Source organism: Lissotriton vulgaris, chromosome 4_1 (genome assembly GCF_964263255.1).
Source record: "Lissotriton vulgaris chromosome 4_1, aLisVul1.2, whole genome shotgun sequence".
NCBI classification, from domain to species: domain Eukaryota; kingdom Metazoa; phylum Chordata; class Amphibia; order Caudata; family Salamandridae; genus Lissotriton; species Lissotriton vulgaris.
In genome coordinates this window covers 1080931217-1080952499 of record NC_141691.1, presented here as the reverse complement: position 1 = coordinate 1080952499, position 21283 = coordinate 1080931217, and the positions used below count along the sequence as shown (strand labels likewise).

The 21283-nt window shown below is 44.4% G+C and overlaps 1 protein-coding gene across 1 annotated transcript in view; it reads right to left on the bottom strand.

Annotated features, from left to right (window-relative positions):
* The window catches only part of TRIO (trio Rho guanine nucleotide exchange factor), a 5246815-nt gene that overhangs the window by 1827824 nt on the left and 3397708 nt on the right, over window positions 1–21283 (bottom strand). The window contains exon 40 of the mRNA XM_086965300.1: window positions 8933–9036. Within this exon, the coding sequence (XP_086821426.1) occupies window positions 8933–9036 (104 nt within the window). The remainder of the gene's footprint in view (window positions 1–8932; window positions 9037–21283) is intronic.

The following is a 21283-nucleotide window of genomic DNA, read 5'->3' as shown; positions in this document are numbered from 1 at the left end:
TTCTCTCTCTTTCCCCTGGTCATTAATCTAAACACAGAGAGGGTCCCATATTTCATGTTACTCCAGGGAAGGGGGTGTTACACCCCTTTCCCTTTGTCCAGTTTCGTGCAGGAGCTGGGGCTGGAGTGCCCCAGCAACTGGTTTGAACCGGGCTATGCATGGGACACCTTGTGTGCCCCAGGCAGTGTCTCATTTCATTCAGCCCTCCCTGCCCCAATACACGAAGGCCTGTCTAGGGTGGTGCTAGCACCTCCCAAGGCAGGAAATCTATTGTCCAAGCCTCCCTCGCTGGAAGGACTCCCAGCAGCAGGAGGTCAGACTTGTGTCTGTGGCAGCAGCATCCATTTTTTGATGCTGAGGCTCTGGTTAACTTTAACCGGGATTAACAGGAACAACATGTCTTCTCCCTCTAGAAGGGTGGAATGCTACCCCCGTCACCAGAACTGGCGAGGGGGTAGTATTCCAAAGTGTATGACACCTTACACAACATGTTTTGATAAAGCCAAACCAAAGTTAGCATTAACCGGGAGGATTATAATGCACTTAAGAGTATATGGTATGGCATTATCATAGAACAGCTATAAGGACATGGTTCCAAAAGCTGCAGACAGGTTCAGCTCATGCTAGAGCACCATCTCACATAAAACCAAGCACTCTGCCTTCAGTATTGTTAAGGCCTGCCATAGAAGTGAATTATAGGTGCATATGTGTCTATATATAAGGGTAGGTATAGGAATACTATACCTAAGCAAGGGGTGATTACACAACCTTGCCCCAGCTGAGTGATGAGCCAGTTGTGCCAGTTTGGATAGCCAGGGGTGGCATAATATATGCTGCAGCCCCTGGTAGGCCTTGGATGCACCTATGCCCTGGGTACCTATGGTACACTATACAGGGGCTCACAAGGTGACCCAACATCCAATTAGAGATGAACCTAAAGTACATAGAGTCCATTTTACAGTGAGAGCAGATAGCCTGGGGCCCTGAATAGTAGGATCCCAGACCAACTAAGTCGAAAACCAGCTAAACACTAGGCAAAAAGTTGGGGATAACCATAGTCCGATATCCATCCTCCTTCACTGACCATTCTTGGCGCCTACATGGCCAACAAAGAGCTGATCATCCACCCGGAATTGTTTAGTGCAACTCATATAAAATGAAAGTGCACGTTTTGGATCCAGACCGTGGAGCCTCTCCTCCTTTTTAGAAGGATGCGGGGGGAGGAAGAAGGTGGACAAAGTGATGGTCTGTCCTATGTGGAAAGAGGTAACCACTTTGGGATGAAAGGAAGGCCTAGTGCGCAGAACAACCTTGTCCCGATGAACAGCCAAGAAAGGAGGTTTCGAAGAAAGAGCCTTAAGCTTGCTCACCCTGTGAGCAGCGGTGATGGCAAAAAGGCAGTTTTGAGTGTTAAAAGTCTGGGAGGACAGTTATGTAGCGTCTTGAAAGGAGCACACAAGGTAAGTCGGAACAAGATTCAGGTCCCACTGGGGCATTACGAATGGAATAGGAGGAAACAGGTGAGTAATGCCATTAAGGAAACGATTTACAATACGGGACTTGAAAAGAAAGGGTTGATCTGGAAGGTGAAGAACGGCTGAAATGGCTGAAAGATAGCCCTTGAGAGTGGCCAGAGCAGAGCCCTGCTGGGTCAAGGAACAAATGAAGAGGAGAACTTCTGAAAGAGGGGCAGAAAGAGGATACACAACCTTTACTGTGCACCATGCCGCAAACGTGTTCCATCTACAGGTGTATACTGTTTTGGTGGAGGGATGCCTCGCTGCCAAGATAACATTACAGACTTTGGGAGGAAGGTCGATAGCTGTCAACTGTCGCCGCTCAATCTCCATGCAAGGAGGTGGAGGCTGGACAGGTTCGGGTGGAGGACCGTCTTGTGCTGCTGCGACAGAAGATCCTCCCAAAGGGGCAGTCTGGTAAGAGGATTGATGACCATGGTCAAGAATTTGGGATACCAGACTCTTCGTGCCCAGTCCATAGCCGCAAGAATGACTTGGGCCCAGTTGCGCTTGAACTTCTTCAGCACTCTGGGCCGAAGCGGTATAGGCGGGAAGATGTTTAGAAGACCGCAACTCCACTCGAGACGAAAACTGTTGCCTAGTGAGTGCAGCCTTGGAAATGCCAACGCACAGAACTGCTGACATTGCACGTACTCTTTGGAGGCGAATAGATCTAACCAAGGCTCTCCCCACTGCTGAAAGAGAACTTGCACCACCTCAGAGTAAAAAACGCAAATCGTGATCCATCAAGGACCAGCGTCTGAGTTCATCCGCCCTGGCGTTCAGAAAACCTGCAAGGTGTTGAACCACCAGTGACAGGCCCTGATGTTCCAGCCACATCCAAAGGTGAAGAGCCTCTTGACATATGGTCAAGCCTTGTTTGTTGCAGTACCACACAGCGGTGGTGTTGTCCCTGAACACCTGCACTACTCTTCCTTTGACAGAAGGAAGGAATACCTTCAGTGCAATACGAATTGCCCAGGGCTCCAAAAGGTTGATGTGGAGCCCAGACTCCGCCGGAGACCAGAGGCCTCTGATCTCCACCTCCCCATGTGGACGCCCCACCCCAGAAGTGATGCATCCGTCACCACTATGAACTCTTGTTGGGGAAGGTAGAGGGATCTGCCGTTTACCCAATCCTGATTCATTAGCCACCACTGCAATTGGTGTGCAGTGACCTCCGAGATCTGGACGTGATAAGAAAGATTCCCCTGATGCTGTGCCCACTGAAACTTCAGGTCCCACTGCAGAGCCCGCATATTCCACCTGGCATAGTCCACCAGCAGGATGCAGGAGGTCATGAGGCCCAGTAGCCTCAGGGTCATTCTGACCGAAACCCGGGATAGAGGCTGAAAGATCAGAATCATAGCCCGAATATTCCAGACTCGCTGTTCGGGAGGATAAGCCCGAAACTGTGCTGTGTCCAGAAACGCTCTGATGAAAAAGAGCTTCTGAGAGGGAATCAGGTGTGACTTCAGCACTTTGATGGTGAACGCCATCAAATGCAGAAGGTCCCCCATAGTCTGGAGGTGGGAGACGACAGCCTGGGGTGAGCTTGCCTTCAACAGCCAGTCGTCGAGATAAAGGAAGAATGGAACCCCTGATCTGCGCAGATGAGCTGCAACCACCGCCATCACTTTCATGAACACCCGAGGGGAGCTGGTAAGGCTGAAGGGGAGCACGGTGAACTGAAAATGCTTGTGGCCTACCGTGAACCGTAGGTAACACCAGTGGGCATGCAGAACATGGATGTGAAAATAGGTGTCCTGCAAGTCCAACGTTCCCATCCAGTCTCCAGGGTCGAGGGCAGAAAGGACCTGAGCCAATGTCAACATTTTGAACTTTTCCTTCCGGAGGAAGAGGTTGACAACCCTGAGGCTCAGGGACTCGCTCAATGGCTCCCTTGGCCAAGAGAGCCACAACTTACTGACGGAAAAGGGCCAAGTCATCCTCTGACATGCGAAGGAAAGCAGGTGGCATGGAGGGAGGGGTAGTCTCAAAGGGGAGGGAGTAGCACCTTCGGACTATCTGCAAGACCCTACTTGTCTGACGTGATGTTGAGTCAGTGGGGGAGGTGATGGTGAATCCTGCCGCCCACTGGCAACTGGTGGCCCTGAAAAGTCAGACTAGGAGGGCTTGGAGGCTGCTGCAGATGGTGGACTGGCCCGCCCACTGGCCCCCCACCCATAATGCTGGGTCCCACGTCCCCGGCCGCGCAGAGGCGGGAAAGCTTGTGCAGGTCTGTGGCTGTGGGTGGACCGTGGCGGGGCACCACTTCCGTAGCCCCGAAAGGGTGAAAAGCAGACTGCGCGGGGCGAGAAGTGGTAGCAAGGCCCAAGAATCTGGCCATAGCCCTGGAATCTATAAAGTGCTCGGGCGTGCTGTCTGCTTTGTCGCAAAACTAGCGACAGCCATCAAAGGGCATGTCCAAAAGAGTTGCTTGGACATCACCCGAAAAGCAAGTGGACCTCAGCCAGGCATAGCATCTCAGGGCTACCAACTTTGAAATCATCCTGCCTAGCGAGTCAGCGGTGTATGGCGAACTTCGCTGCGTCTCTACCCTCAGCAACTGCAAGGGAGATCACGGCCCGGGCCTCATCCAGGCTCTGTGCAGCACCTGCACGACTGTGTCACACACGGACTAGAAGTAACGTCCCAAGAGACATGCGGTGCTCACCGGCCGCACTCCTAGGATGGCGGAAGAAAACCTCTTCTTCCCAAGATGGTCCAACTTCTTGGATTACCTATCAGGTGGAGCAGTAGGGAATTCTCGCTTGGAAGTTGAGGCTTGGGACCAAGCTCTCAGGGAGAGGAAAATGGGGTCACCTGGTGCCGGGCGGTGGTGTTGGGCAGTCATCCTATCCACAGGAGCCCCTGTGTTCGGCTTGAACCAAGTGCCCAGAAGGATGTCGTAAGGGCCTCATTGAATGGCAGCAGGGGCTCTGAAGAGACCGCTGCCGGTTGAAGCAACTCTGTCAGGAGGTTTGTCCTGACTGCCACCGCAGGAAACTCACTGTTCAAGGCCTCACCACCCTACGCAACACCACAGCGTAAGAGGCACCCTCCTCCATAGCCACAGTAGGGAGGGAAAGCATGCCAAGGTCTGGAGAAGTGTCCAAAACACTGGCCTCACCCAACTCCTCTCTCCAGTCCTGTTCTTCCAACTGGTCTGCAGAGGGTCCACAGACTCCACCCAGTCCTCCTCACCCTCCTCTGGTAGCCACTCAGGGCGATAGGGAACACCAGGGGAGAACAGAGGTACAAAGGTACTGGTCAGCGCCGGTACCGATGCCGGTCCGGCTCCGTGCCTATGTTGAGGGGGAGGCTGGGGTCGACGTCAGTTGGGGAACACAACCGGCATCAGAGGGGGCGGAGGTGTCGCCAATGGATTCGGCACCGGAGGAGGTGTTGTAAGGTCGACCAGCGCCCACCCAGATCCAGGCCGAAATCCCTGGGAGCCATGCAGCATCATGGCTGAATTTGCCGGCATCAAAGGCTTAGAACCCCTAGGTAAGTCCGCGGGGCCGAAAGCGCGCCCGGCGGAGTCGGGCTGCCTAAAGATGGAGTGAAGGGCTTTGTAAAAACTATAAAGTTGGGCAGGGGTCGCTCTGGCTCCTGAGAAGGGGAAAAGGCATGGAGTCGGCCCAACAGGCTCTGCGGGCGGAGCCGGGCGACTACCTTCCACATCCAGTCTGCCAACGGACGGGGAGAACGCGAAGAGCGGCGGTGCTTCTTTGCCTTTTTTTTGTACATCGACTTACCCGAAGACTTCGACAAGGAGTGGTAGTGATGGATCCCCGACCTCTCCCACGACCTCTCTATCGAATGGCTCGGAGCCGACTTCCGGGCCTCTAGAAGCCTTCGGGACCGCTCCTGTAAAGACATCGGAGCCATGGCCCAGCAATCGGAACACGACTTTGGGTCGTTGTCGCGCTCCAGACACCAGAGGCACACTAGATGTGGGTCCATCACCGATATCAGCTTGTGGCAGGAGCCACAAGGCTTGAACCGGGTTCACCGATGAGACATCCCTGTGCACAAGCAGTCGAACAACTCAAAAAGATGTCAACAAAAGTCAAAAAGTGACTAGAGGTATCACTCTCTCCAGATTTGGGCTGGCTGGCGTGGATAGAGAAAGAACCAATGTCAGCGTGCTGGGGAGGCTTCTAAGTAGATGCTGCAAAGCCATTCCGGCAATCATGACGCCAACAACGAACGTGGAGTCAACAGATGCCACCTACCGTCGCGCAGGGGTACTGTTGAAGAAAAATTATACGGATACAGTTTGACGCCTGGCCGTAACTCTAAGGCAGAGGTCTTCAAACTTTTGTAGGTTGAACCCCCCAGTTGAATTTTTATATATGTTGGGCCCCCAACAACCTGACAGAAATTTCTGGAATCTGGTACACTACATAATCGACTGCCACGTGCATATCAAGGGCCATATTGGGCAAATAATGTTTAACACAATAAGAGCGTTTAGTAAACTGCAGGTTTGTGAATGGGTGTGGTGAAATGACAGAGGCTTATTACACAGCTCGAAACACAACTTTCCAAGATAAAATGTGCGCACATTCTTTTTACTAGGATGCTTTGTTTTACACATGACCTAGATTAGTAATAACACCACCAACATAAATGTGTGGACCTGTTTTGATCTAAAATTGCATGAAACTAAAACATTTCTCTGCAAATAGTAATAGACTCTCTCACATCAATCACACAAAACAGTATTAACAAGAATCTGTTTAGAAAGTATTCCAGGCCATCAGGGCAAAAACAGAGCTGCCTCTATCAAGGGAACACCTGAAAGGCTGGATTGCAGTGCATGTAAATATGTCCTTTTGTAATTTAGGACGAAAACCTTGATGGGGCACGACATGCCCATACTTGTGTACAGGGGCGCAACTAGACACGAACTTCGGGGGGCTAACACTCCCATCCACGGCTGGCCCTAGCACTGGTCGCACATAGTGCAATGGTCTGTTTTGGCGCCCCTCCTCCATTTCCTCCTTCTCCATGAATTTCCTCACTACCACTCACCAACAATGCACCCCATCTCTCTATAGCACCTTGCTGGCAAACATTTAATTTTTTTATAGTGCTACTCCTAGTTTACCCACACTCAGTTCTTTGATCTGAATGGTACACATTCTTTGTAGCAGGCACATTAAACCTCTGCGCTGTGTGAGTGCATGGTGATCAGATCAGAGTGGGAGGCATGGTGATCAGAGTGAGTGCAGGGGGAATGGTGTGCGTGCATGGTGATCAGTGTGAGTGCATGGTGATCAGTGTGAGTGCATGGTGATCAGTGTGAGTGCATGGTGATCAGTGTGAGTGCATGGTGATCAGTGTGAGTGCATGGTGATCAGTGTGAGTGCATGGTGATCAGTGTGAGTGCATGGTGATCAGTGTGAGTGCATTGTGATCGCTGTTAGTGTAGGGTGAATGGTGTGAGTGCATGGTGATCAGTGTGAGTGCATTGTGATCAGCGTGAGTGCATTGTGACCACTGTGAGTGCAGGGTGAATGGTGTGAGTGCATGGTGATCAGTGTGAGTGCAGGGTGAATGGTGTGAGTGCATGGTGATCAGTGTGAGTGCATTGTGATCGCTGTGAGTACAGGGTGAGAGGGTGAATGGTGTGAGTACATGGTGATCAGTGTGAGTGCATTGTGATCAGTGCGAGTGCATTGTGATCACTGTGAGTGCACTGTGAGCATGAAAGGGAAGGGCAAGAATGAGGAGTGAGTTGTCTGAATGCAGGGTGCATTCCCAGACACTTGAACTAACACAGCAGGTTATTGACGCAGCGTAGGGTTTCAGATATTTTAAACTATTGCTATTATGGTATTAACCAGGGATCAGGGTGGAGGAAATTAATGTGCTGATCTTGCAACAAACTTCCAGTTTTATGGTTAGGGTTGCCAGCTGATTGTTTATTTTTGTACCAACAGGGCCATCAAAATAGTCACCTAAAGCTGCATTGTCAGTACTTCTCTGTGCACACTTTGAACAGCACATATAAATAGTAGCACTCTTAATTGTGTTTTAGGGCTGCCTGAATGGTCCATGACTGATAATAAAATACATATTTATTTTAGAAGTATATTTGGTGTCAAGACAAGCAATTTGCAGGCTGTTTAAAAAACACATGGCTGGCTGGCATTTTTCTTTTGGTAACTTGAAGCCCTGTGGGCGTTGCAGCGCCTGAACGTGTAAATTTAAAAGAAACTTTGTCTCCTTTCTGCTAACAGCTTCCTCCAGGACGGGGTTAAACTGGTGAGCTGAAATGCTTCAGCTGCTTTGGGAGGCAGGATATCTCCTTTGCTAAAACTGAAAGCAAGGAACAGAGGTAATTTCAGCTGCAGTGGGAGGCAAGGAGTCTCCTCTGCTATGAAATCAAATGCAAAGGAATAGGACTGTCTGTTCATTTGTTTTCATTTTTAGCAGAGACCCTTTCTCCCACTGCAGCTGAAGCAGCCCAGCTCTACCAATTAACCCCCTCCTGGGAAGGTTAACTGTTCGCTCTATACATAAAAAAAGCGCAAGTCGTGCCTTAGCTATTTCCCCTCCCTCCCCCCTCCTCCAGCTCTCAGTTACCGGAGCTTGCAAATAAACATTTGAAAGGGGTGAAGACTTGCAAGCCTTGGGACAGTAAAAAGACTGAAAGGGAAGATGCTAGTGTGGAGTGCGTGCATTCCCTGAGATGGTGTCACGCCCCCCTGGGGGGCGAGCCCCACAGATTGAAGAACTCTGCTCTAAGGTAAGAAATCCATAACTTATAGTCTTTTCAGTTTTGCAACAAAAACTTACCCACTGACTTGCATTGATCCCACAGTCGTGTTTCCACTCTGCACACAGCCTCCGTGGGGCTCCTCTGGTGGTTCTCTGGGTCCCCTGCACTTCTGTGTATTCTGGGTATAGTCTTGACTTGAGACATGGTTTGCATACCACTATTTTAGTATATGGTTTGGTCTCCCCAAGGTGTCTACTGTGCATTTTGTGATACTTATCCATTTCTATTAAAAAGTATTGTGTGCATTGTGTATATCTCCGACTGGAAGATATCTGTGTGTGTTCTTGAGTTTCTTATAATAAATACATATGTTTATACATACACTGTGAGGTTCTTTTTCACTTAATCTATACCTATAAGATTATGTTCTGGTAAAACAAGCTGGTTTACACTCCTTCTGGACTAAGCCTGAAGGCTGCTCTCCACAGCTACCACTTAGAGGTCTTTCTAAGGTTGTCTAAGACCACTAAAATCCCTATAAGGGTTGTCTGGATTGGTGCAAAGTACCCACTTATATAGGTGTACACCCTACACCAAGCCAGCTTCTCACACATACAATAATACTCAAATGTGTTTCATTATTCCTATTTCAGTCTTATCCTAACGTTAGGGTACTTACTCTCTGTGCCAGTCATAAATCTGATGTAAATTGCCGAACACAATCTTGTCCTTTCCTTTCATATCATCGGGGACACCATCTTCTTTCATAAGCGCCATATAACCCTAAAAATAATTGAGAAAAAGGTGATCAAATATACTATTGCTCATATGAAACTATCAAAATATCATCTTTTTAAAATATTACTAACATTAGCAAACATTTAAAATACCCTCTGCTATGCGAACAAACTTGTTGACATTTCAAGCCCAGTCATAAGAAAATGAGAGAGGAAAAAATAATCAGACCATGAGACTCAGGATATCCTTGGAGCATTTTAGCTAGACACCAATGTCATCGAATCAAAATCAGTTGTCTGTAGGTGGGCCAGAAGGAAATGTAGACACCACCCTCTTCACAAAAGGGAAGTTAAAAGATATTGGAAAATTACTCTTACTTTGTTGTCAAATGTACCATCAATGAAGACAATCCTCTGTGGCGAACTATATAAAAGTCCATCACAAATGTATAAATAAGTTGACTGTGAGGACAACTTGAGAAGATGAAAATAGTTACTTACCTGTTACTCAATTTCTCCAGCACTGGTATCTTTGATACATTCACATAGTTGAATCATTCCCAGTCATCAGGTTGGGAATCCCCAGTAAATTTAAATAGCAGTAAACACTGTTAAAAAGCCCATAGACCTCAACAACATTGATTATTTAGTAGCACTCATGTATTTGCAGCTCCTGCACCAGGATTGTGTACTCCATATTTTGTCGTTTTTAAAACTTGCACTGAGAATAAGAACTTGCTTAGATCTATGATCAGGACCAGTAGGACACTTTTGCTACCTAACAATCATGACGATTTTTAACGATATTTGTGTATAATGTTTTTTAATAATGTATTGTTGCACAATTTTGAAAATGTAATCAATGCATGTACTTTTTATGGTTTGAAATATTAACCGGAATAAAGTCTTATTTGATTAGATTTGATTTAGTAGCACATTCACTTCACCTGAAACAGCCCAAACGTCAGCCAATAAAGGCCACTATATCTCAGATTTCATAGCACAAGTGTGATATATGTGTGTCTATGTCAATATATATATATATATATATATATATATATATATATATATATATATATATATATATTTTTTTTTTTTTTAAATGTGGATACTGCAACAGACATAGTGTAGTTATAGTCAAGGACACTAGATTTGTGTGTCATATGAGGATGAAATTATGCTAGAGGGTTTACGAAATTCTGTGGTAAGAAAAAGTAAATTATGCAGCTTAATGTGGCACATTTTGTCTTAGTATTAAACATTATTTTGTCATTTTTACAGACATTACGACTATCTGGGAAAAGGTTTAATCTCATTAGTACATATTGATACTTAAGTACAGCCATAAACAACAGAATGACAACCAGTCAATCTTTGCGCTCAGGCCTTCCACTACGCAGCAACAAGTGTTGCCATGTTTTACTAACTTTTAATCTGTTTGAGCTACAAGCATTTTTTTCAGATAAAATCTCCAGATTATGTAACAGTTTATGGATTGTGTGAATGCCTCATTATGCGAAAAACAATGCAGCTGCAAAATTGCATAGTTCCAGGGGCCCTGGTCATAGTTAGGCCAGCGTTTCCCCAGAATTTTTCTTTGTTTAATAGTTTTGCCACTGTTTGATGAATTTTCATGAAACCAAGCAAAAAAAAAGGTCCATCCACTTTGGAAACTTCTTGGAAAGTTTTGTGCGGATCTGTCAAGCAGGTATCACGTGGCTGGTTTAGGCCTGGGAAGCAACATTGCCATTTTACATGTACGCATTTCTTATGCTGCCTTATTTTCTACATAATGACTTTTGACACACATCTGCTTGCGTGACAGTGCAAGATTAGTTTCTCTGAAATCACATAGTGTACTTATGAAGTGGAGTTGTAAGTTATCACAACACCTTGAACATTTAGAACAAGGCCTGAACATACATTGTGCAAACGATGTTTTTTGTTATTACACTTAAAATGTCTAAGAAGATGTGTTGGAGTACCGGGCTAATGACACTGTACCTTCACCTGGGGGCTAGTGCACATAGCTAGAGGGATGACGTACCTAGACCGGAGGCAGTGGATTGTAGGTATGGCACACAGGGCTGGGTGCCATGTAGACTCTTGACTTTTCTCTGCACCAGAACATGCAGCCTGCAATGGCAGGTAGTGGGTGTTAAGGTACGGTTGGCGCTATAGGTGCTGCAGCCCTTAGAGGTCTTCCCTGGTCACAGTGCCCTTGGTACCCATGGTACCTTTTACAAGGGACTTACCTGTGGCCAGAGATGTGCCAATTGTTGGTACAAAGGTACAGTTTTGGGTAAGAACACAGATCCTGGGAACCTGATTGGCAGAGCCCATGGCACATCAAGTCCAATTGCATCAGATGTCAGACAAAAAGTGGGGGTAACCATGCAAAACGTGGCTCTTTCCTACACCAACGTGTCGCCATACACATTGCAGGGAATTCCATACCCTATGAAGCTTCAAAATCAACAGTGCAAACTATTGCAGTTGCTGCAATTACTCGTTCAAATACGAGAACAGATACAGACATCATGACGGCTGTCAATGCTGCATGCAATGACATCTACTTGCCAAAAGGCTTTCCACTTAAGTACAAATTATATGAACATAATGTGCTGTTTGCTCACATTCCTGGAGTGTGGTATAGAGAAATACCCAATTCTGACCGCAGGTTAGGTTTAATTCTAGCTGCACACGAGGGGTGGCTGCTACAATTTCATCATTGCAGCAACACTATTGGTGGCCTGGTCTCTATAAATAGACCAAGGACTTTATTCTCAAATGCAACAGCTACCAGTAGATGAAGGGTTCCACCCAGGCACTTCCAACACAGACACATCTACTGATTTCAAACAAGCCTCTGGCTTGTGTTTATCTGGACCATTGCAGCCCTTTGTCATCAGATGTGGTTTGCAAGTATATCTTGAGTGCAGTGGATTCCTGCCCTCAAATCCTATGGGTATTGCCACAGCGGTTGGCTGGCGCCCAAACTGTTATAAAGGATCTGCAAGTCTTTATTGGGACATACGAAGTTGGCATATCACATACTGACCAAGGTCTGGCATTCACCTCTAGGGCTAACAAAATTGTCATAGGGAGTTTAGTGTGACCTGAGGTATTGCTCCCCAAACCATTCAAAGGGGAATGCAGTAGTGGAGAGAAAAAACCCGGGACTTAAAGCAGTCTTTAACAGCTAGGGTATTGGGCTCAGCTTGCAGTTGGGTCCATCATTGTTATGGGGTCAGAGGGCACTGAACAATCTACCTAGAACATCTGTGGGTGGTGGAACTCCATATGAGATCCTTTTAGGGGTAAAAATGTGGGTCCCAGACCTCAACAGTCTGGCTGTTTTACAGGAACGGAATAGTTTCCAGTACTTACAAAGCAATGTCCAAGTAAAAAGTATTGCCACTGGTTTGGTAAAGGAATTGCTGGCAGCTCTTGATTTGATCCCAAAGATTTGGGTTCTGGTCAGGGAGAAAATTGTGAACAAGAAAGAATTTGGGCTGTCCTACATAGCGCCTGTACCTGTCCTAGCCGTCGAAGCTACCAGAACTGTACTTCTTCCGCTTCTTGTCAGCTGCAGAAACATGAGATTTGTCTTCATTGATCTGCTCAAACCCCACTATGTGGCCGATTCTCAACAGTAGGCCCCGTGGGCTCCTGGGTTGTTACCTGCCTCCTCTCAGTATCATACGGGAAGTTTGGATGGAAACTTTAATTACTGATGAAGCATCCTTTCCCCAACAGGAGATAGTAGTAATCAACAATGAAGTATCTCTTCCACCTGTTACTACATCAAATACTGTACAATCGACTAGTACAGAAACAGATTTCAATTTGGAATCCTGGCACGAATGCTGTTATGTAAATGTGCCACAGATAGAGTCATCTCTCAGTTCTACAAAACCTGAAGAGCTGCCAAAAATAGATCAGACTGCCTCTGGCTACTTTAACGACTATGAAGTATTATTTATCTGATCCACCAGTAGCACCACATCTACATTTTTGGATGAGACTGAGTGTTTTCCATCTTTGGCTGAAAAAGACATACTTTGTTTCTCCATGGCTACACCTTTGGAATACAATTGTGTTCATGTATCTGGTTCTTTGCATTGCTCTTGTGACAGTCTTTTACCTGCTTCTGTAAGGACAGTCTCTCCCAGAAGGCTCTGCAGTACAACTGGTGAACTTGCTACTAAAATCACATACCTCATCACACAAAGCCTGAAGAGACCTTTCTCTGGTGAACATTCAGCTGTCCCAGTTCCTGATGGGATTGTTTGGGATAAGGAATCGTGGACGTGAAAGGCCCTACAGAACTTTTACAAATTCATTACTTGTTTAAATAATCATTGCAGCGCATATATTTTATACCAGAGTCACAATGGTTCAATAAATATTGAAAAGACCCTTTGTGTATTTCTTGTGTATCTTTCTGAGTATGCACGAGTGACTGAGCGAGAAGGTTCTAGATCTCTTACCATGATTCCTTGGGGAGTCAGGGTTGTCATGTTCTGAGATCGGCCCGCACCATTTGTTTCCACACTGGGTTTAGGGGTACATATGGTGGCACTGTAAGATAGCAGGCCAACTGGGGGGATGTGTATTCTTGCACCATCCCAACATTTATGTTGTCCAACAAACGGACAGTTTGTTCTGTGAAAGTGGAAACCATAGGACATGGCACCGCCAACATTGGTGGTTTGGGTTCTTATTTAATGGATTGTTGGAATTGTTGTCTTTTGAAAACTCAGAGACCCCTACATAGATTCTAACCTAATGTATTGGCTGTAAGTTGTTCAAGCTTGAACATTTCAAAGGATTTATCCCATTGTGTTATCCTCTCTAAATTCCATGAATTACAATGTCAGAACCAGAAAGCAAGGAACCTAACATTCCTTAGAAGACAAATGCTTACGCAAAAACTGCTACAACATGGTCTCACACTTACAAGTGTATATGTGGTCTTCGTAGTTGAGGCTCATGAAGCATATGGGACAGAGGTATTATTCATTGGTTACATTCCCAGCAAAAGACAAAACGACAAGGCTATTTCACAACTATACACAAGATACAGTTCCAAGTAACTCCACACCATATGAAGAAATAGAATTAATACCTTTAACATACAAAGAGCACAGAAATTGGTTTGATGGCACCCTACCACACACAACAGAAGATGTTGGACTAGGTCTACTTAGCAATACGGGAGAAACATGGCAAGTCTTAGCTGGATACATGCCACATTCTTATGTCAATAATTGGACAACAGCACAACTGCATGGATAATATAAAAATGTAGTAGCACTATACAGGCGTTCAACACCGTTTGTTATGTGAACATTGACATTAAACCCTGCGCGGACTGCTCAAGCTGAACAACCACAATTGGCTACACCAGGCATCAGCCAACAAACACTAAATGCAGTCATGGGTAAGGTTCCCATCAGATGGGAGGAGATTTCATTCTGGATTGCACAAAAAAGCAAACCAGCTTGAAGGTGTAATTACCCATATGGGACCCCAGGAAAAATACAGGATTTTACAATGTGCTTGCCGATGGGGGTGGCTCCCCCTGTCAAAGACTGCACCACTTGGGGTACAATTTTTGCTTCAGTATATACCAGAACACATTAGCTGTTTTGTCAGACATGCTTAACCAGATCCAAAATGAGTACGGGGCAGAACCTGCCCTGGATTTGGGGATGAAACTGATGGGCAATTTTGCAGCAGTATCTATCATTATGTTAAGTAACATTAAAGGGAAAGCAGCAGCAATGGCTATACGCCAGCGTCTAAGGGATTTAACTCGAGGACAACAGGAGAGTAAATTACCTGAAATTATCGAGGAGACCGATACAACACTAAGTAGAGATAATTTGGGAGCCCAACCTGATATACCACAACTAATGAGTAATTCTGAATAGGATAACTCTAAGCAAGCACACAAGTCTTCTACAAAGAAGAAGTGGGATAATAAGAAAAACAAAGATAACTAAATCACTGGGTAGGCCTCCTGAACAGGAAGACACTAAGAAATGCTCTATAGCCAACTGTGATAATATTAGACCGACTGACAGGTATCAGGATACTGATACAAGTTCACCTGTTTCCTTTCAGGAACCACCCGAAAAACGTTTAGAGAGGGGTGGAGGTCAGAACACAGATGATCAGAGTACGTGAAACTGAACAAGGACTCACAAAGCTCATCTGACTACATCATTAAACAGGAAGACAAACCTCAAACATCCAAACCTCAATTAAAAAAGAAGAAGGTAGCTAGAAAAAGTCAAGCATGCCAAGGATATTGAGGACCCTGCTTCTGAACGGGGAGTGGGCTCTGACCATGCTAGACAGCGCGGCAGAGGTCACTTTAGTTCGCCAAAACCTGATGGCTTGTCTGGTGGCAGTAGCGCTGAGTGACTTCATCCATGTGAATACACCAGATATGAGGGTAAGTGTCCTGCATCGCTTATGGGAAATGCAACTCCAAATGGAGGAAGACATAAAAAATCTTTTGTGAGAACCTGTCAATCGACAATGACATTCTCTTGGACGAAAAGGAATGGCCACCAGAAATCACCATGGACTACCCAAACGGAGAAACCTGCCTTGTCCAGAAAACATTAAACATTCATATGGTTCGATTAATATAGAATGACAAATCTCTTTTATAGTCGTTGGACGGATGAGGTGGGGTGTAGAATGCTCTGGCCAATTTGAAAAGGGGTGACCACCATCGGAAGGAAAGAGGCATGTATTCGAAGAACCAGTCTGTCATGAAAGAAGTAGGTGTATGGAGGGTGGACCGACAAAGCCTTTAGCTCACTGACCCTCCTGGCTGATGTAATGGCACCAGGAACATTGTTTTCTGAGTTAAGAGAGGCACAGAGCAATTATGCAGGTGCTCATAAGGAGAACATATGAGAAAAGTAAGGACCAAATTAGGTTTCCCATTGGGTACAGACAATCTCCACTACAAGCTGGACGTGGCAGAAAAGTAATTAACTCCTCGGAAAGGGTCCCCTGCTCTCACCCTATCCAATAACCCCTGGAATCCCCCAACCCGGGAACTGGTGGTGATAAGTGCACCTACAAAATTTGATCTCCATACAATGGGAGATATTTTCCCTAATGGTCATATCATCTCCCATACAGACGGTACATGGTTTACACAGGCCCCACACTGGACCTATTTATAATGTGGTGTCTGCATGCAGCTTTCCATGCTTGTATCCCTATATACTCCATTGCTCCTTATGACGCCCCCCCCCCACCACTGAAAATGCTAATATCAGGCAGAAAGGGGATACATTAGTTTCTAAAATATATAAAGCCGGCCTCTCCCTGAAACCCGCCCGAGACAGGAGAACATGGGATAGGTGGGAAGCAGACTTGGACAGAGCCATATTGGATAAAGGAAGGCACTATTGCTGTGAGCAGACCAAATTCATACCTCTATATCACCGCCAGAAGCTGCTTCATTTTAAAGTCTTACACAAGGCATACGTCACCCTAGCACAATCGCCAAAATAGACCGTATATTCACAAAGATGCAGGGTTTTAACTCTCAGGGGATACTTGCGCTCTGCTATGTTTCTGACTGCCTGTCCGGCTGAATAATTACAGGTGGTGGTGCCACAGGAAAGGGGAGACCCTCTCAACCCATCAAGAGATGTTGCAACACAACACCTAAACTTTGAAAACAATTTCCTATGCACACACAATATCAATTCAAACACAGAGTAATGTAGTTGTTAGTCCGGTCAGTACATTCATAAAAATGATTGTCCACTTCTTTTTGTGTGAGAAATTTTTTCTTTTATTGCTCAAGCTATATCACGCCAGCCGACACGTGTTTCGTCAGAGTGCAGATCGCTCTGACTCTTCAGGGCTGGAATTAAAACAAAATATACATAGTAATGAATATTCTGTCTTAGATGTCCAGTACATCATACAATTTTACGTAGTAGTGGCAATACTATAAAAATACTTGTTTTTTTGCATTTTTACATTTTAGGCGATACATTTGTCCCCGAAAACAAGGGGTGCGAAGCTTATCACAGTCGGCGAGAGAAAATAGGAAAGACCCTGCACCTCTGTTTAGTTGTGCGGTAATGGGAGACGTCTTGCAGTAGGCATGCATAAATGGTCTTAATTGTGATTCCGAAATGCAATTTTTCTTGGGATAAATGCGTAACTATGGTACAGTATGGACCCAACTATGGTATCGCAATGTATGTAATTAACTGGGAAACTTACTACGTGATAAATATGATGACACTTGAGTGATATAAAGGTCCACATGTAAAAAGATGTATGAGCATGCATTACATGTCACTTAAGCTGTCACTAAGAATGCACAACGGGGTGATATGAATAATTGAGACAGAAAATAAGGTCAGAAATGATCTATTGAATAAGATGATTCTTAATAAATTGGTCTGCATACTTTGTGCATGACAAGGAAACATAACAAAGAGCTCATTTTTATTTTGAGCTTTTTGTACTCTATTCTCTTCAACCATTCATATCCTCATACTTCACACATATGGAACTTTTTTCATTAGGATTTCGGTCTCCTATAGACGCTATTTTGTGTTGTTCAGACTCTTATTGTGTTTTTTGGAGCGTACAATTTGTAGTTCCATTTATTTGGCGGAATATTATTGGCACATAGTTTTCTCTCAGATCACAACGTGTTTATACACACATGATGGCACCCATGGATTCCTTTTTACACACTTCCGTGGTGATCATTCCCCGTAAACGGAAGTGATCTGTAACGTTCTAGTCTCTAAAGTAACAGGGTGGAGTGCCCCTTTAATACTCGCGCAGGACATTTTCCTTCCGCATTTGAAAACACCATTGCTTAGAGACGTCTGATTCGCAGGCGGGCGGAACAGGAGATAATTACGTTTATTTTATTTTTAAGATGATTCGGAGACTCAAGCAAGCAGTTAGTGGATTTTAAGTTGTATTTTGGGTAATTGTAGGTCCAGGGATATTCCGTCGGTTTGCAGTACAATTACGGAGAACTACCGTATCACGAGATTTATCACGCGGAGACTGGGCCAGCATAATAGTAAGCACATGAGCCCTAAGGGGTGTTTTTCCACAATTACAATGACCTGAGACATAGCTAGCATACCATAATGTATAAAATATCTTTACGCGTTCCTCTATGCATTGATCAGTGTAACATAAGGATTGTTCCTGTTCCGTTTTTGCGCATAAATACGGCGCACAGAACATGATAATTATTTCATACAGGTGAGCACTTCTAACTAATGTTAAAGCATTTAGTGAGAACAAGAAAAGTGGACTATTTAAGGTTAAGAATATACCATTTGATTGCTTAAATGTAGAAATACCTTTGGCACAGAGTTTGAGAAGGACAGAGGTGAAACTGATTCAGACATGCATTTGGGTCGCAGCCGTTGTATAAATAAGCGGGATATAAATGTACCGGTATGCAAATGGATTTACTTGAGGTGTAACATTTTGAGGATAAGGCCGTCTAGGTTCTTTTGTAGTGTCGTAACACTACAAAAGGGTTGGAATTATCACCGGTCAAGTGGTAAGTTTTACTACAAGAGTTCTTAATTGGCAATTCTAGTAGTTAGATTCAACCCGAGTCGCATTAAGAATATTACTCATATGTATCAATTTTCAATAGGAATTACAACACAAGCCATTATTAGAAGAAAGGTATGTTTATGCATGCCTACTGCAAGACATCTCCCATTACCGCACAACTAAACAGAGGTGCAGGGTCTTTCCTATTTTCTCTCGCCGACGGTGATAAGCTTCGCACCTTTGTCCATATTTTTCACCTTTTTGAGCACAATATTTCCGCACGCTAATACAGTGTAACCTCGTGCATGATTGATTCTAGGCGATTCCAAGTTTTGGTCTGCAACATGCAGGTGTATACGTGAATATGCATAATTTCAGCTTATACGTGAAAGAATTCGTCGTGATTTTGTCACTCAATCACCTTTCCAATGCATGTGCATGTCACTTACACGAGTGAAATGTACAGCAAAAATATGATCAGAGTTTTTTCTTCGTCAAGTAAAAAAACATTGTTTCGAGTAAGCTTTTGTTTTATAGACATTGATGGTCCTTTGTTCTTCGAGACCCAAACCCCCCTCACCCCCCCCACACCTTTGTTTTCGGGGAAAAATGTATCGCCTAAAATGTAAAAATGCAAAACAACAAGTATTTTTATAGTATTGCCACCACTATGTAAAATCGTATGATGTTCTGGACATCTAAGACAGAATATTCAGTACTATGTATATTTTGTTTTAATTCCAGCCCTGAAGAGTCAGAGCGAGCTGCACTCTGACAAAACACGTGTCGGCTGGCGTGATATAGCTTGAGCAATAAAAGAAAAAATTGCTCACACAAGAAGAAGTGGACAATAATTTTTATGAATGTACTGACCGGACTAACAACTACATTACTCTGTGTTTGAATTGATATTGTGTGTGCATAGGAAATTGTTGCCAAAATAGACCCTGACAGGTCCTACAACAGTCTGAAAAGTAACGCACCTGATGCTGACTTTGCCCACCTCACATGGACCTGCCCACATATTATTCAGTATTGGTGCACTATATTTCAACACCTGTCACTGATGATTGATATTGCACTCCTTCCTGACCCTTTCCTAACACTCTTGGGCTATGTGGCAGACATTCCAAAATTGATGCACAGTTACGCGGCCATTGTGCTATTTCTCGCTAAATGTGAGATAGTGCTGAATTGGGGAAATAGCATCAGGCCGACAGTTAAAGCTTGGATCACAAGCTTAGTCATTTGTAACTCTATGAGCAAAATCTATTCTACATTCAAACCGCTCACCTCCAGACCTAAGAATAACTGGCAGCCACTGCACTACCTTGTAGCACATGACTAACATAACAACACTATCCCTTGAATATGCACAGCAAATATATGCGAGCCTCACAACACCATGTAATATATGATTGCACATTTCCAAATATCATTTTTTACTGTTATTTCTTTTTTTCCACACCTGTAATGCATGACTGAATAATTTTTCTGTACTATACAATATTGAATGCTCACCTTACACTGGTAACACTATTCAACGTGCCTTAACCCATGTTAAAGGTCCTTTGTTTATATTTGATTATTTTGAAAATCATAAATAAAGTCTAAAAAAAAAAAAGTTTCCCACTAGGGCATCACAAAAGGAGTAGGTGGAAACAAATGTCAACCTTTTTACAAACTGAGTTACAATGGGTGACTTAAAAAGGGAGGGTTTATCTGGCAACGCTAGAAAGCCATAATGACTGACAAATAACCTTTACAGGAGGCCAGTGCAAGGCTTTGTCTGGCTAAAGAAATAAACAACAAAACCTCAGCATGAGATGCAGAAATGGGGTCCACATTGTAGGAGCCTGGCTCAGTATATAGTGTCCACCTATGGTTAGGCACTGTGCACTGAGTCCAGGCAAGCTTTAGTGATAGTGTGTAGGTCCCTGAAAATCAGGGCTCTCGAGGGATAGCTGTGGAGAGCAGTTAAGGCTTATTCGGGAGGTGTGTAAAGCAAGGGCATGCACTACTATAGCAAGTCAGTAAGCTTTTCACACAAGAAAGAACAACACCAGGTGAGTATAGAAATACTTTAGATTTATTAGCACACACTAGACACTAACTTGGTATATCTCCTGCCCAGGGATATCAATTACAAACAATAGATACTTCAGAAATAGGTAAGTAGCTGTTGACCAATTGGAAAGGGAAATTAATGTACTTTTTAACACTAACACAGATTCCGAACATCTTATGGGTGGGTGATTTTAATGCGCATTGTTGTCAATTTTCAAACTTAACTGCTTGGGGCTTAATTGATGAGGCAGGTGAGCCCTTATTTAATTTCACACACAACCATTAAGGAGACATTTTGAATAGATTCCTTGTAATTAATAATCTAAAGATGCGGCCAAAATACATTTGGCACACCAACCCAGGATTCAACCATTGATTATTTATTCATTTCAGAACCCTTAAAAAAAGAATCTGCGACGTAGGAATTAAGTATTTTAATTTGAGTGATCATGCTGCCATTATTGGTGAGTTGGAATGGGTAGGAATCCATCCAGAGCAGTCTAGACATGTCAAACCCACAATAGCAAGGAATAATATCCTTAAATGGGCCACAATAGCAAAGCATACATTGTTCCTGCTTTGGTTGCAAATAATCAAAATTATATTATGACTTGCCTAGAAGCGGAATCTGATCC